Here is a 15611-nt window from a genome sequence, read left to right as displayed (position 1 = left end):
TTTCTATTGTAGAATGTTAAAAGTTGCAGGAATATTCCAAATTTGAACAATATGGAAGCCAAATATTCCCTGGCCTTGGACAAGCACTCCTAGTCAGCTGCAGGTAGGGATTGGAGAAGGCTGAGACCTGCATAAAAGGAATCCAAAAGGCAAGATAAGATATATTCTGGTGTTTTTTTCTGGTGTTTTCTGGTGTGTGGTCGGCATGCTCAGACCTAAGGCCATATGATTCTCTTACTGGGAAGGGATGAGGTTCCTAGTCCATGTGCACATTGGCAGAATCAGAGTCAGACAGTCAAGAACAAAACAGGTGGAAAGTAGGCTTAGAAATTGTCATGCTGAGTGAAAATATACATTTACATTATATTTCAATAAGGCAAAGACAAGAAAGATGGCTAGAGAATTTTGTATTTGGACAAGGTACTCACTGTACCCACTGTGTGAAGGAGATAAGAAACACCTGCACCCTTCTTCATTCTTTTCTGCCTTCCAAGAACGGGCCACTTTGGAGAACACATGACCCATAGTGCATGAATTCTGTTGGGGCTGCACCACATGCATTATGGAGCAGTACCTGTGGACTTGGTGGCAGTAGGCGAAGTCGATGCTTCCGTAGATAGAAAGGAAGGTGTGGAGTCCAGCCAAGTTGTTTCAAAAAAGGACGATATTGGTGAAGACACAGTTGCTGTAAAAGGATATGTCACCCTAGTGGATATGAGTGGAAATGAGGCTCCAGGAACAGTGGATGTAGTAGTCATTATATTTAGAAGGAAGTCCAGTGTGGGCTTAGGAATAATTAAAGTAGAGGGTGATGATGCAGTTGGAATTCTGTTCCATGAAGATGTTATTGTAGAGCTAGGCAGAAGCATGGCACCAACAGATAGAGTGTGGTCAGTTGTAGAAGGTGACATAGTCTTTCTGCTGAAGGATGAAGGATGAGACACAGTCCTGGGGTTGGCAGTTATTGTGGTTCTGGAGGATGCCTCAGGGTGTGTGGAAATGTACACAATGTCATCTGTGACATTTATAGACATAGGGAGAGAAGTTGGGAAGCCAGTAGTGATACCACCCAGTGTAGGTGTAGGAATGGTTTGGGTGAGTATGGTGCTCATAGTAGCAGAGGGTAGTGTTGTCAAGTTAGTGAATGGGTGTGCTGATATCATGTCAGATGTCAGAAATGTTGATTTTGACACCTCTACTGTAGAGGAAGTCATAACATGAGGGGCATTAGATACAGTTGCCGGAGGGGAGCCAGAAGGGAGACTAGATAAGAGCCATGTCAGAATGGCTGACTTTGAAATTACAGATCCTGAAGTGGCACCAGAAAGAATTGATGGGAGTGTGGTCCCAGGAGTTACAGATGTGGTCATTTTCTCAAATGTGTGCTTAAAGTCAGCCAATGTGGAAGTGATAGCTCTTAAAGATGTTGATAATGAAGGGTTCTCAGAAAGCCCATGGTTAGGAAGAATTCCTGACATAGGAATTGATGACATTGCCATGACATCTTTAGATACTAGACCAGTCTGAGAGGCTGTGAATGTTGACAAAGGCCCAGGAACAAGGTGTAGAGTCTCTGTTTCCATCTCATTGGATGTAGGTATATTAATAGTGGTGGAAATTGGAAACTGAGAACCTTCAGCTGTGGGTATGTTCCAGGAAGTCATAAGCAGAGGTTGGGTATTACTAGATGTCATTCTTGTTCCCAGAACTGGAAATTCAACCATTTGGGATGTGGGAGGAGGAGAGGTCTTTGGAGTAGAGATCTCAGCTTCAGTACTATGAGGTGAATAAACAAATGATGTCAAAGAGGGTAGAGTTGCACTGGATGGGGTCCATGGAGGGTATGAAACAGGGGTATTCAAAGATGTGGCATAGTTTGTTAAGGAAGTCTTTTCTAACAAGGAAGTCATCTTTCTAGTATTAGAAGAAAGGCAATTGGTGGTTGTTTTAACATTTTTTGTGGGTCCAGAAGCACTCTTAAAGCTAGTCAGAGATGGGGAAACCTGAATATTGAAGGAAGTATGGAGACTATCTGCATGAGTAGGTGAAAGCATATTTTCAGGAACAGTGATTCTGGAATAAGTATCTGTGAGAGCTATCCCTGTACCACTGTTCACAGTAGATAGGGACCTGTTAGTAATCCCAGATAATATGCCCAAAGTTGTAGCCTCATCTGCTTGTGATGACTGTTGAGTTGCTGATAGAAGTGGTGAAAATGTGGTCTTTGGAATGGAGGAAATAGCTCCAGTGTTCTTAGAACTGAGTGGAGAGAAGGCAGTGGTGCCTACAAATGGAGTCACTATCCCAGCCACAATGGTGGTGGGAACGGTTTTTACAAAGGGCAAAGTTGGCTCTGTTGGAGAGAGAAAGGTTGTAGGTGTGATCCTGGAAGGTGCCTCTATCATTTCTGTAGTGAAAGCAGAGGAAACCATTTTGTTTTTTGAAGTAGACCCAGCATATATCACAGGTGTGACATCCAATGTAGATGTTTGCATGGTCATACTAGTCCTGGGGGTAACTGAAGACAATAAAGTAGAGAATAACCCAACTCTTGTGGAAGTGTCAGAAGAGACTGTTGCAGGTGTGAAAGCAGAGTTATTAACTGGTATTGAGGACATCTCAGACATAGGCCCAGAAGTGGCTGTACAGGGACTTTTCAAACAACCTGGATGCATTGTTTTAGAAGATTTAGTTATCACTATTGGGGGAGTGTCAGAAACTTTTTTGGAGGTGAAGGCAGTTACATTAACTGGCAATGAGGACATCTGGTAAATAGGAGTGGACGTTGCCATAGAGGATTCTCTAGGAAGCATTGTAGGTACATTTGGAACAGAAAAGGCTGTAGTGATCCTGTCGGAGAGAACTGTAAAACCGTCATTATATAGTCCAGCTGTGGAAAGAGACAAGGACTCAGGGAAAGTCTGTGTGCTTTCAGAAATGAAAGAGGCAACTGAAGTCACCTCAGGTTGTGTCCTAAGTGAATGCAAGTGTGAAAAAGTTGTATTGATGTCCATAGGATTTGATATTCTTGTTGAGCTGGAAGTTGTGGTATCTACAAATGAAGTATCCTGGCCATATGGGACAGAGTGAGTCACATAGGTGGAGTTTACTATCATTTCCACGGTCCTGGGAGTATATGCTGGAAGGGCACTCGTGCTTTCCTTTTCAGGAGACAAAAAAGTGGTGATTGTCAGAGCTTGTGAGGGGAGAGCTGTTTTCCCAAGACTGGTAGACATTTCTGGAATGTGAACACCTACTGTGTTACTTGAGGTCAAGGTTGGTGTAATCTGTGTGCTTCCAGACGTGGGAGATGAAGCCAAATTTCCATCAGAGGGAGTCCCAAGTGGAATCTCTGAAGGCGAATGTGTTTGGTGACTGGAAATTTTTGTGGTCTCAGGAAATCCTGTATCTGTCATTTCCAAAGATGGAGTACCCCGGGAGTATGAAATAAAAGAATTCTTTGATGGGGACATTTCTGTCACCTCCATAGTTCTAGGGGTTTTTCCCAGGGATATGGTCATCTGGTCTTTGTCGGAAGATAAGACAGAGGTGCTAGTCACCAATTGGATGGACACTGGTGTGTGTACACGATATGTGGCAGACGAAGAAATGTGACTGTTTACTGAAGTAGTCAACTTATTGGCAGAGATGTGTGAGGGTGTGGTCTCATCAACAACAGAGGTCTCTGTGGTGCCAGTAGCCAAGCTGGCAACATCTCCACCACCACTGAAAGTATATGGGAAGCTGAGAGCATAGGTAGAAGTCTCCTCTACTTGAGATATGGGTTGAGTTGCTTCTGATGTAGACGTAGTTGAGATCACATGAGTGGAGGACGCAGGAGGAATGTTGTCAGGGGGAGGTTTTGAGCAGACAAGAGTGTGTGTAGATGGGGTTACTGTATCAACTGAGGTAGAGAAAAGGGTGGTCTCAGCCTTAGCTGTCACAGGAGTGGAGAGTCTCAGTGAATGAAATGGTGTTTCTGTCAGAGAAGGAACTGCCACGGATGTCTTCCTGACAGAGATTACCGTGGCCTCTGAAGTGGTACGAATCAAGTCTCCATGGGTAGGCACAATAACAATGGTTGTGGAAGCAGTCTGATCCAAAGGTGGTACCAATGCTGTGGTCATTGTAGTTGAGGATAGATTTGAGACATCTGAGAGCACAGATGTAGAAAAAGCCCTGGCCAGTGTAGAAGGCTCAGACATGGTAACCTCAGTCTCCTCAGCCACCACAGAACTGCCATTAACTGGCAATGAGAACATATGAGTAACAGGCATAGGGGTTGCTGAGGAATGAGCAGCTGTAGGCTGTGGAGGTAAGATACCATCAGACAAGGACGTAGCTGTCCTGTCTGTAGGGGTAGTGGAGAAACTGGTTTCTGATATCCTTGTGGTAGAAGCACCCAGGGGTTCACCGAATATATGTGTGCTCCCAGAAGTGGGAGATCCAGCTGAAATTCCCTCAGATGTCTCTGAAGTCCAATGTGCTACATAGGTGTGGTTAAAATTAAACATTTCTGTTATTTCATTGTATGAACTCCTAGGTGTGGTTTTCACCAATTTTGTCAAAAGCCAACTTTCTCTCACCTCAGTTGTTGCAGTTTTATTATCCAATGGGGTACTTAGCTTTTCTATATCAGGAAAAGAGGAAACAGTGACAGAAGCTGTCACCATTTGTGCTGATTCATCTGTCACTTCCAGCATTGTTGAAAATGGAGAAACCTCAGCCACTGCTGCTATAGTTGATTTTCCCATAAGATAATGGGAAGTTGCTTCTTTTCTTGTCACAGTGGCATTTAATCTTTGTGTTGTTGCTGACTTTGGTACAGGGGTTGTTGTATCTCCAAATACAATTGCACCATTTATTTCTGTTTGTGTGGTCTCAGAAGCACTTTCCTCAGTAGAAAAATTTGGCTGAATGCAAGCAAGAGTAGATATTATATCTACTGATGGAACAACAGTCTCCCTTGGTGTCAAAGGAAGTTCATTTGCAGGTTTTGTAGACATAGGTATTGTTTTTAGTAGTAAAGTGGTAAGTTTAAATTCAGGCATATTGGTTATGGATGTGGTTCCAGAAACTATGGAGAAATTAGCAAACCATGGTGATGTCAATTTGGATACAGCTGTTGTATATCTGGCTGTAGTAGCATCATTGGTAGTGGTACCTTTGCCCTCTGGAGATGCTTTCAGTGGGGTGATATTGGTAGTTGCGGATAAATATTCTGTATGAGTAGTATTCTCATGAAATGCTGATGTAAAATTTTCATTAGGCACAAATGTGAGTATGGTGGTTGTGTTCATAGATGCCAGCAGGGCCTGGTCTGGCCTGGAAGTCCAAATGGTCTCATTGCTGGAGAACAGATGGGCAGCTTCATCAGTTGTGGATGTGGGACCTGACTCAGGTGCCTTGGATGTGGAAGCTGATCTAGTGGACATCAAAGTAAGCACGTGTCCATCAGCTGTAGGTGTATTCTGGGTGTAAACTCGTCCTGTGATTGTGGAGGAAAGCATAGTTTCAGCCACTGTAGATGCAAGTGTGATTTCAGGAGTTAAGGCTGTACGTGTAGCTTCAGCATCAACTGTCTGTACACTCTCAGTCCCAGTAAATGAAAAGGATGTTAAGAAAGAAAAAGTCTTAGAGGAGGTCTCTTTAGACATGGAAGTAGACATGGCATCTTCCACTTTGGGTAAAGAGACATCCTGAAAATTTGTAGATGTCAATTCTGTTTCAGCTGTCCTTGGGGCAGGTGTGGTCTCAATAAGCCTAGTTGGGAGAGTCAATGAATGGACTGTAAATGCTATTTTCATATCAGTTGTTGCCAATGGAAATGCTGTCTGGTTTCTAGGAAATACAGAATCTACTGGAGCAGCTGTGGAGATGAGCACAGGCTCAGGTGGGAATGCTGATGCAGTCCCAACATGAGTAGATGCAGGTGAAGTCTTTTCCACTGTAAACCAAGGTACAGTTTCGGCAGCTGTAGATTCAATGAACTCCTGGCCAGCTGTGGAGATAGGGAGTGCCCCAGTATTTGTGGATTTTTGTTTGAGACAAGGTGTTGTAGACATAGATGTTGACTCAATAGTTGAAAATAAAGATGTTGTCTTCGTAACAGCCGACTGAGATTTAATTGCTGAAGTTGTAGATACAACTGAATTCTTGGTAAATCTGGATGTGGATAGGAAATTAGAAGGTGTAGGTGGTTGAAAGATTTCAGTAGCCATGGCTTCAACCATTTTTGTTGTCTTTGTGCTTTCTGAAGATGGAGATTTCGTTTTTTTCATGGAGTTGGTAGTATTGTCTATGGATATACTCTGGGTAGGCAGAGAGATGGCTGATGAAGTTGATAAAACATCCACTGCAAATGTAGCTGTCTCATCTACCAGTGTCTTTAAGATTTTTTGTGCAGTCATTGTTTCCAGAGGTGGAGATGTTGTATTGGAATATGATATGGTTGTGTAATCAGTTGCAAATATAGGTATGCTTTGAGACAATAGTGTAGAGGAATGTGCAGTCTTTTGTGGTTTTACTCCAGTAATTTGGGATGGAGTGGTCATATCTATCTGTTGTGAAACAGTTGTACTTTTTTCTTGAATTGTCATATTTTCAGGAACAACTAAAAAAATCAGAAAGAATGTGTTATTTTGGATCCAGCTTTGGAAATTAGAGACAACTAGAAAGAGCTCTATAATTTCTTTTCATTTTGTAAGAAAGTATCATAGATATAATCAAATCACTTGATCACTTGATTTTCCTTAAGATAATTTTCTACTCTCTAAGACCTCTATATGGCACTCATAACACTCTGGTTAAGTAACTGGTAGGAAGACATCCATTTCGTAGTATCTTCATAAAATATATAAACATTCCTGAAAGAGGGATGCATGCCACAGGAGTGCATTGATTAAGAAGATTCGCTTTGGGAAAGGATCCAATTCCTTGAAAAATACAGCTATAAGAACTCAGTTAAGAAGAAACAGATAACTTGAATAGTCCTATATCTATTAAAGAAATTGAATTGTGTAGTTTAAAATATTCCAAAAAGAAAAAATCAACCTCAGATTCAAATGGATTAGTTTTAAATGCTGGCTCCATCTCTTTCACACCCATTACATAACCTTGGACTAGTTGCTTAACCTCTCTGTGCTTCAGTTTCCTCCTCTATAATATGAGGATTATAATAACACCTATCCTATAAAATCGTTATGAGATTGAGTTAATGTGCATAAAACACTTAGCATAGCTTCTTATACAGAGTAAGTGCTCAAAAAACAGTTGGCTTTCACTTGGTCAAACTTCTATCAGTCATTTAAACACTAGATTGAAAATGTTTTAATCTGGAACTCCCAAATTAACATTTATTTAGTAGAAGTAATGAGTTTAAAATACTCTTTTCATTGCTTTCCATTACACATCACACTCCTGCGTTTTCTCCTACTTCTCTGTCCACTCATTTTTAGACTCATCCTATTTTACCTGACCAAGGCTTTGTCCCAGGACCTCTTCACATTTGGCTGTATAGTTTCTCTACACCTAGGATTTCAATTTACACCTATACACAGACAAATCTCAAAGTTATATCTCTTGACCAGATCTCTATTTTGAGCTCCACATTTATATAACCAATTGTTTACTTGATATCGTTTCTTGGATATCTCATTAACACCTCAAACTCAACATTCTCCAACTTGAACTCATTAGCTTCTCTCCAAACTGGGTCCTCTTCTGGTATTCCTTTAGTGACTGGCCCTACACTATCATACATTAAATTATGCAAGCTCCAACTCTCTGTCTCTCCCTCTGTCTCCTTCATTCTCTCTCTCACCTGCCATAGCCAATCCATAATCTTGTCCTATTGATCGTAGCTCCTAAATATCTCTTGGCTCACCCCAGTTTATCTCTATCTCCATCACTTACCACCCTAACCAGTCACCATCATCTTTCACTTGGACTACTGCAGTAGCCTCCCAACTGAACTAGTCTGCCACTACTCTTGGACCCCCTCTAATCTGTTCCATAATACAACCAAAATGATCTTTTTAAGTGCCAATCTGATCCCCTTCCTCTCTCTCTCTCTCTCTCACACACACACACACACACACACACTGAGCTCTCTTTAGTTGCTTTCTATTGCTCATAGGATAAAAAGAAAATTTTTTCTTAATAAAGCATATAAAGCTATGCATGATTTGGTCCCTCTCTAGCTCTTCAGTCTCAATTTGTGCTAAGTCCCCTCTGTTTTTTTTTTTAGTCTTCCTCTTTTTAGTTCTCTAATACTTGGCATGCTCTTTCCCACTACAAGACAATTGCATTTGCTGTAACCTCTACTTAGAATGTACTTCCCATCCTTCCTCATCTGATTAACTTCTGCCAATTCTTCAGTTCTCAGCTCATGCATCACCTCTTCAGGGAAGCCTACCTTCCCTGACTTCCATGACTAGCTCACACCAATCTATTTTAGACTCTTATGACGCCTCATACCTCTTCTTCATTTAATGCGTCATAATTGGAGATTTACCTTTGTTTGCATGTGATTTTTAATGTCTGTCTTCCTCGCTAGACCACATGGACAGAGTCCTCATCTTTTGTTGCCCACCATTGTATCTTTAGTGTCTATCCCAGTGCCTGGCACATGGTAGATGTTTAGTATCTATTTGTAAGCTAATAGAATAACTGAATAAGGCTTGGAATGATGTGAGAGCAGTGTGAAGATTCCTATCCCTATATGTACTGGAAAGTAAGAATTGACAGGGTATGATAACAAAGAGATTTAAGAGATAAAGAAGACAGAAATCTCAGAGAACTCAAAGTTTGCTTCTGGGCAACTCGGAGAATAGTGGTAATATTCATAAAAACAGAAAAATTGGGAAGGTAGCCTCACTCAGAAGAAAAACACCCAGTTCAGACGTGGATAAGTGGAATTTAGGATGATAGTGAATATCCAAGTGAAAATGGTACATAGTAAAATTCAAGACTGAGTCATGATCTTTCTCCAATTGAAATCACCCAAACATCCATATTTACCTTAGGGAAATTAGTATTTTGAATTTATCCATCTGAGAAGCATATTACCTATGATGTAGGAATAATTGTGGTAGTAGACAATCTACTGATTTGTTTCACTGTCCTGAGCATTAAAATTACTTATAATTTGCATATCCAGAAATTTTGAGGTGTGTGTAGGATGTTCTTCAGGATTTTGTGGTCATTAGCAAGTAGAATGAATGACAATCTTCCAATTGACTGTATAGATGAGTTGATAAAAGTACACACATTTTTAAGGGGAAAAGACAAAGCTATATAAAAAGTACTTTTTCACTTAATTTTATGACATTTTTCCAATTACCACAGATGCACATTATGTTAGGCCTTATCAAGAAACTGGTATATTTCAGCAGCCAAGTGTGTATTTTAAGCTTTATGCTTTCAAATTTGTCCATAACTCCACGTGAAAGGAGAATTGTCAGGATCTTCATTTCCAATTTTGTAGGTGGGTTTACACCAGCCAACTGGCTTAGCAAACCTCCGTGAAAGTGTCACTTCTAGCACATTTGAGGAGTGTGGCATCCTAGAGCCTGAAATCACTCTATGAATGCACTAATTGTTGAGAGAAGAGTTCACAATTCCCTCTCCTTTACAAAAGATTAATGATTGAACTGCATTCACTTTTTAGGAAAACAATAAAACACTAAATACCATAAAAGTCTAAGTTACCTTCTTTGATGCAGCATTCAAAGAGCACTATTGGAGTAATCCATAAGTAGTGGAAAACTCTTTTAGAAGACGGGGAATGGGAGTTAGACATGGTATTTTTATCAGAGAGGGCTGAGCCATAGATGTAGCAATTGTTATTAACACTTCCAGTAAGCATCTCAAGAAGGAATATAAGATTTAGAAAGATAAAAACAAATGAGTTGAGCTAAATTGCCAAGCAGGTGGCATTTTAAGTACCAGAGATCTCGAGAAATAATGCATGTTACATTGCTCCGTTTTAACCTAAAGCCTGGGTTTGTATATTTCAGCAAACCTTCCATTAAATCTTTCAGATGCAAGGTTTCTTCCAGAGGGACTGCTGTATCAAATTTTTCCTCTAAAGTCTGTATTAATAAAGACTAAAGTCTTCATTCATTAAAATCTCAGAATTTTAGAGCCAGGACTTGGAGATTATATTCAACCCTTTCATTTACAGATGAGGCCCAGAGAAGTGCAGTGTTGAAATGAGATTTTCACAGGTGAAAGATTTAGAGAAGAAATTAGACAGTATGTAGAAATGCCTCAATTATCCAGCACTCATAAATGTATGCCCTCAATTTACATGGAAACACCCCAATCTGAGGAGAAACAAAGAAAGAAAGAGACTCTTTCGGAAGGTACCAAGGAGAAACAAAGTTAGATACTAAATGCCAAGTTCTGCAAGTGCTGAACACTGCAAGAAACAGCAATCATCCAAAACAGTGAAACAAACTTTAGAGGACAGCATTGCAATGCTAAACTAAAACATCAAGGCGACTTTGCTGGCCCAGGAATCAAAACTCAGTGGGGATCCCAAATTATGGACATTCCCTGATATGATATATGCCTTGAATAATCATTCATAGCCTAGATAAAGACAATTCAATCAAACAATCAGTAGCTTTTTAGAATCAGGATCCATTGGAATTAAAGATTCCTATAAACCTTAAGTCTAGAAATTAATTGCAATGGGTTGGCATTGAAAATGATCTTGAACATTCAAGATCATTTTGTATAATGTAGGCTGATACTGAATATAAATTTCTTTTATAACTTAATTTGTTTATTGGTGACCTTATTGTCTTAATCTGTACATACTTTTGTTTTTCTTAAATTCAGTAATTCAGACTTTCTGTGCACCTATCATTTCTAATGAGTGAGGTTCACTTTACTTCTGCTTCATCAATCTTTCTCTTTTCCCTATATGTGGTAGGGATTTTTTTTATCCTAAATGGCACACTTATCTCCATTGAATTTAATGCCTGTCCTTCTCAGAAAAGAAAATGTTGTAAGTGAGTAAGGTAGTTACAATGCCAGTGATATTATCTCTGTCATTTTGTTGCACCCTATCTGTCTACGCATACACACTCAAGAGCTTTTACTGCCCAAGAACTGATGTTAAAAGCAAATGCAGACTTCTCAACTGAACAAGATGGCATAGAGCCACTTTTCCCTGCTCCTCCCCAAAAGTTACAACTATAAATCCTGGAAATGGTGTAAGAGACAACCAAAGGAGAACTATGAAAGGTGCTAAGAATAAAACAAACTGGTTTGGGACCCCAAGAGTAAAGGAACAACATAGTGGCAGTTATCTTCTCCCCCTCACCAAACCCAGCATAAAAATGCGGCCCAGGCCCTATGCTTCCTAATCCCCAACCTAGCAACAGAAGTCAGTCCAAGTAGGCTCATTCCCCTTCTGGATCAAATGGGAGTCCCTCTGACAACTTCAGGCAAGTTGGATACTCCAGCAAGGGGGACTGACTGGGCACCTTGCTAACAATAAGCAACCAAGAGAAGCACTCTCCTTCCCTAACAGGCCTGAATCTCCCCTCTCCACCAAAAAACACTGGCTGAACATAACCCAGTCTGGGAAGACTATTGTTTTTGCCAACCCAAGGTTTTCCTCGCCCATTCAGAAAAACCAAGGCAGGCAGGCATAAGAGGAAAAACGGAGCCAGTAATAGCAAGTGGCCTGATCCAGGAAGTCTCTTTGTCCCTGCAGTACTGAGATTCTCTTCCTTCACCCAGAGACACCAAGGTAGGCAGGGGAAACAAGAAAAAGGGACTCTCCAGCAGCAGGTGGCCAAGTCTACGAAAACTAGCCCAAGATTTTCCTTTCCTGTCCAGAGACTAGCGGAAGTCAAGAGGCATTGGTAGGGTGATGCCCCCACATCCATCCCCCTCTGAGAGATAGCTGGAGGCCTGGCCTAAGGAGATGCCTTCTGCTCCCCACCCAAGAAGCACCAGCAGAGACAGGTGGAAGCCTCAGGGGTACCAGATAAACCAAGCAAGATGAAATAACATCACAAAGACTCTAAAAATTAAGTTGTATTTGGAAGCACAGCCCACAAAAATGGACCAAGACCTGTGTGCTAAGCCTAAACAGAATGACTGACTGCTAAAATAAAAGATTTAAATAAGACCCAGAATCTCCTAATTGACAAAATGTCCAGGATACAATTTTTTTAATTACCTGTCATATTTAGAAGCAACAAAATCACAACTTGAGTAAGAAAAGATAATCAACTGATGCTAAAACTGAGATGAATTAGACACTGGAATTATCTGACAATGATATTAAAGCAATCATCATATAAATAATCCTGCAAGCAATTACAAATTATCTTGAAATGCAAAAAGTAGAATCTCAGAAAAGAAATAAATCAAGAAATTAAGAAAGAATCAAGGTGATGGGTTCATAGGTGCAGCAAACCACCATGGCACACATTTACCTAGGTAACAAATCTGCAAATCCTGAACTTAAAATTTTTGAAATTATTTGGAAAAAAAATGGGGCCAGGCATGGTGGCTCACGCCTGTAATCCCAGCACTTCGGGAGGAAAGGAAGACGGATCATCTGAATCCAGGAGTTTGAGACCAGCCTGGCCAACATGATGAAACCCCGTTTATACTAAAAATACAAAAATTAGCCAGACGTGGTGTTGAGTGCCAGATACTCAGGAGGCTGAGGTACGAGAATCCCTTGAACCCGGGAGACGGAGGTTGCTGTGAGCCAAGATCGTGCCACTGTACTCCAGCCTGGGCGACAGAACGAGACTCTGTATTGAAAAAAAAAAAGGAACCAAGTGGAAATTATAGAATGAAAGAATACAAAACCAAATTTTTAAGATGAGCTGGATGGACTTAATAGTAGAGTAGAGATGACAGAAGATAGAACAGGTAAACATAATGATAAAATAATAGAATTCACCCAATCTAAACAATAGAGAAAACGCATTGAAAAGAAAAATGAAGACAGCCACCAGGACCTGTGGGACAATAACAAAATATCCAACATTCATATTACCATAGCCTTAAAAGAGAGGAGAAAGACAGTGGGGTTGAATGTATATTAAAAAATAAATAAATAAAGGCTAAAAGCTTCCAAAATTTGACAAAAGACACAAACCTAGAGATTCAAAAAGCTAAACAAATTCCAGGAAGGATAAAAGCCAAAGAAATCTGTGGCAAGGCACATCATAATTGAACTTTTGAAAACTAAAAGACAAAAAATTTTGGGAGTAGACAGAAAGAAACAAACATTGCTTATAGAAGAGCAACAACTTAAATGACAGATTTCTCATCCAGAACTAAGGAGGCCAGAAGAAGCTGTCATAATATTTTTCAAAAGTTGACAGAAAAGAATTGTTAACCATGAATTCTATATCCAGCAAAGCTATCTTACAGGAATAAAATGGAAATGAAAACATTCTCTGATGAAGGAAAATTAAGATACCTTGTCACTGGCAGACCTATCTTTAAAAGATTAGCTAAAGGAATTACTTCAAACAGAAATAATTTTTTTTAAAGAATCTTGCAGAATGAGAAAGAAAAAACGAGCAAAGGAAAGAACAAAAATATGGGTACATAAAATAGATGGTCCTTTTCCTCATGAGCTTTATAAATCATATTTGATGATTGAGACAAAAATTGCAACATCATCTGATATTTAAAACAACAAAATTTAAAAGTGGCTGGATATGGCAGCTCATGTCTGTAATCCTAGAAATTTGGGAGGTCAAAGCAGGAAGATTGCTTGAAGCCAGGAGTTCAAGACCAGCCTGGGCAGCAAAGTGAGACCCTATCTCTATCAAAACATTTTTAAAAAAATAACTGGGGGTGGTGGTGCACACCTATAGTCCCAGCTACTTGGGAAACTGAGACAGGAGGATTGCTTGAGCCCAGGAGTTTGAGGTTGCTGTGAGCTATGATCATACCACTGCACTCCACTGCTCTGCAGTCTGGATGACAGAACAAGATCCCTTCAAAAAAAATCTAAAAGATGAGGAAGGTCAAAGGACCAAAATGGAAGTGAGGTTTCCATACCTCACTCAAACTGATAAAATGTTGACAACAGTAGTCACATTTTCATATTGTAATACCAAGTCCAACCACTAGGAAAACCATGCAACGAGAAACTCAAAACCCCATAAATAAATCAAGATGGAATATTAAAGTACGCTCAAGTAACCCATATGTTGCTGTTTACAAAAGAATGTACTTTGAATATCATCATATAGGTAGGTTGAAAGTAGAAGAATGGAAAAATTATACCATGCAAGCAGTAAGTTTAAGGAAAGTAAAAATGGCTATAATAATATTCACTAGAGTACAGAGCAAGGAAAATTACTGGACTCAAGAAAGGACACTACATAATAATAAATGCATTGCTTCGCCAGGAAGACATGGTGATCCTAAATGCATACATATCAAACGACAGAGCCTCAAAATACATGAAGCAAAACTGATGGAGCTGAAAGGAAAAATAGTAAATCCATAATTATAGTTGGGAATTTTAACACCCCTGTCTCAACAAGTGATAAAGCTACTAAACAGAAAATCAGCAGGTATATAGAAGTTCTGAACAACACAATCAACAGACTTTAGTTGATATAGAGCACTCCACTCAACAATAGCAGAATATATATATTTTTGAAGCACCCATGGAATATTCACCAACATAGACCATACCCTGGGCCATAAAACAAACCTCATTTAAAGGAACTGAATTTATAAGACGGTTTTCTCTGATTATTATGAAATAAAACTAGAAATCAATTACAGAAAGACCATAGAAAAGTTCTAAACAACACACTTCCGCATAACCCATGAATCAAAGAAGACATTTTAACAAAAAAAATTTAAAACATTAAATTAAATAAAACTATTTTAATCAAATTAAATTTAATTTTAAAAATTTGGGAGATACAACTAAAACAGTGCTGAGAAGAAAGATTATAGCATTAAATGCATACATTTAAAAAGAGGAAATATCTCAAAACAATAATCTCAGCTCCCACCTCAAGAGCCTAAAAAAAAAACCCAAGATAAATCCAAAGCAGGCAGAATAAAAAAATAAGCAAGATCATAAAAGAACTCAATGAAATTAAAAATAAGAAGACAATAGAGAAAAATCAATGGAGCAAATATGATTTTTTTAAGTCAATAAAATTGATAAACCTATAGCAAGACTGATAAAAGTAAAAAGAGAAAAGCACAAGTCAGTCATCAATATCATAAATGAAACAGAGAATATCACTACTTATTCTGCAGCAATTAAAAAGACAATAAGAGAATATTATGAATAACTTTATGTTCACAAATTCAACAAGTTAGAAGAAATAGACAACTCCTCAAAACCCATAATTTACCAAAGCTCCATCAAGAGGAAATAGACAATCTGAATAGCCCTATAGCTATTAAAGAAATTGAACTACTAATTTAAAAGCCTTCACAAAAGAATCTCCAGGCCCACATGATTTCACTGGAGTTTGCTGCCAAGGAAGAATTAACACCAATTTTATAGAATCTCTTCCAGAAAAGAGGAACACTTTCCTACACATTTTATAAGGCCAGTGTCATCCTGATACTGAAATCAGACA

The 15611-nt window shown here is 39.3% G+C and overlaps 1 protein-coding gene across 1 annotated transcript in view; it reads right to left on the bottom strand.

Annotated features, from left to right (window-relative positions):
• Window positions 1–15611, bottom strand: part of ADGRG4 (adhesion G protein-coupled receptor G4) — a 115775-nt gene that overhangs the window by 65859 nt on the left and 34305 nt on the right. The window contains exon 6 of the mRNA XM_024353217.2: window positions 575–6613. Coding sequence (XP_024208985.2) covers window positions 575–6613 — 6039 coding nt within the window. The remainder of the gene's footprint in view (window positions 1–574; window positions 6614–15611) is intronic.

Source organism: Pan troglodytes, chromosome X (assembly GCF_028858775.2).
Source record: "Pan troglodytes isolate AG18354 chromosome X, NHGRI_mPanTro3-v2.0_pri, whole genome shotgun sequence".
Lineage (NCBI taxonomy): Eukaryota > Metazoa > Chordata > Mammalia > Primates > Hominidae > Pan > Pan troglodytes.
The sequence above is the reverse complement of the archived record's forward strand: the minus strand, read 5'-3'. Positions and strand labels throughout refer to the sequence as shown.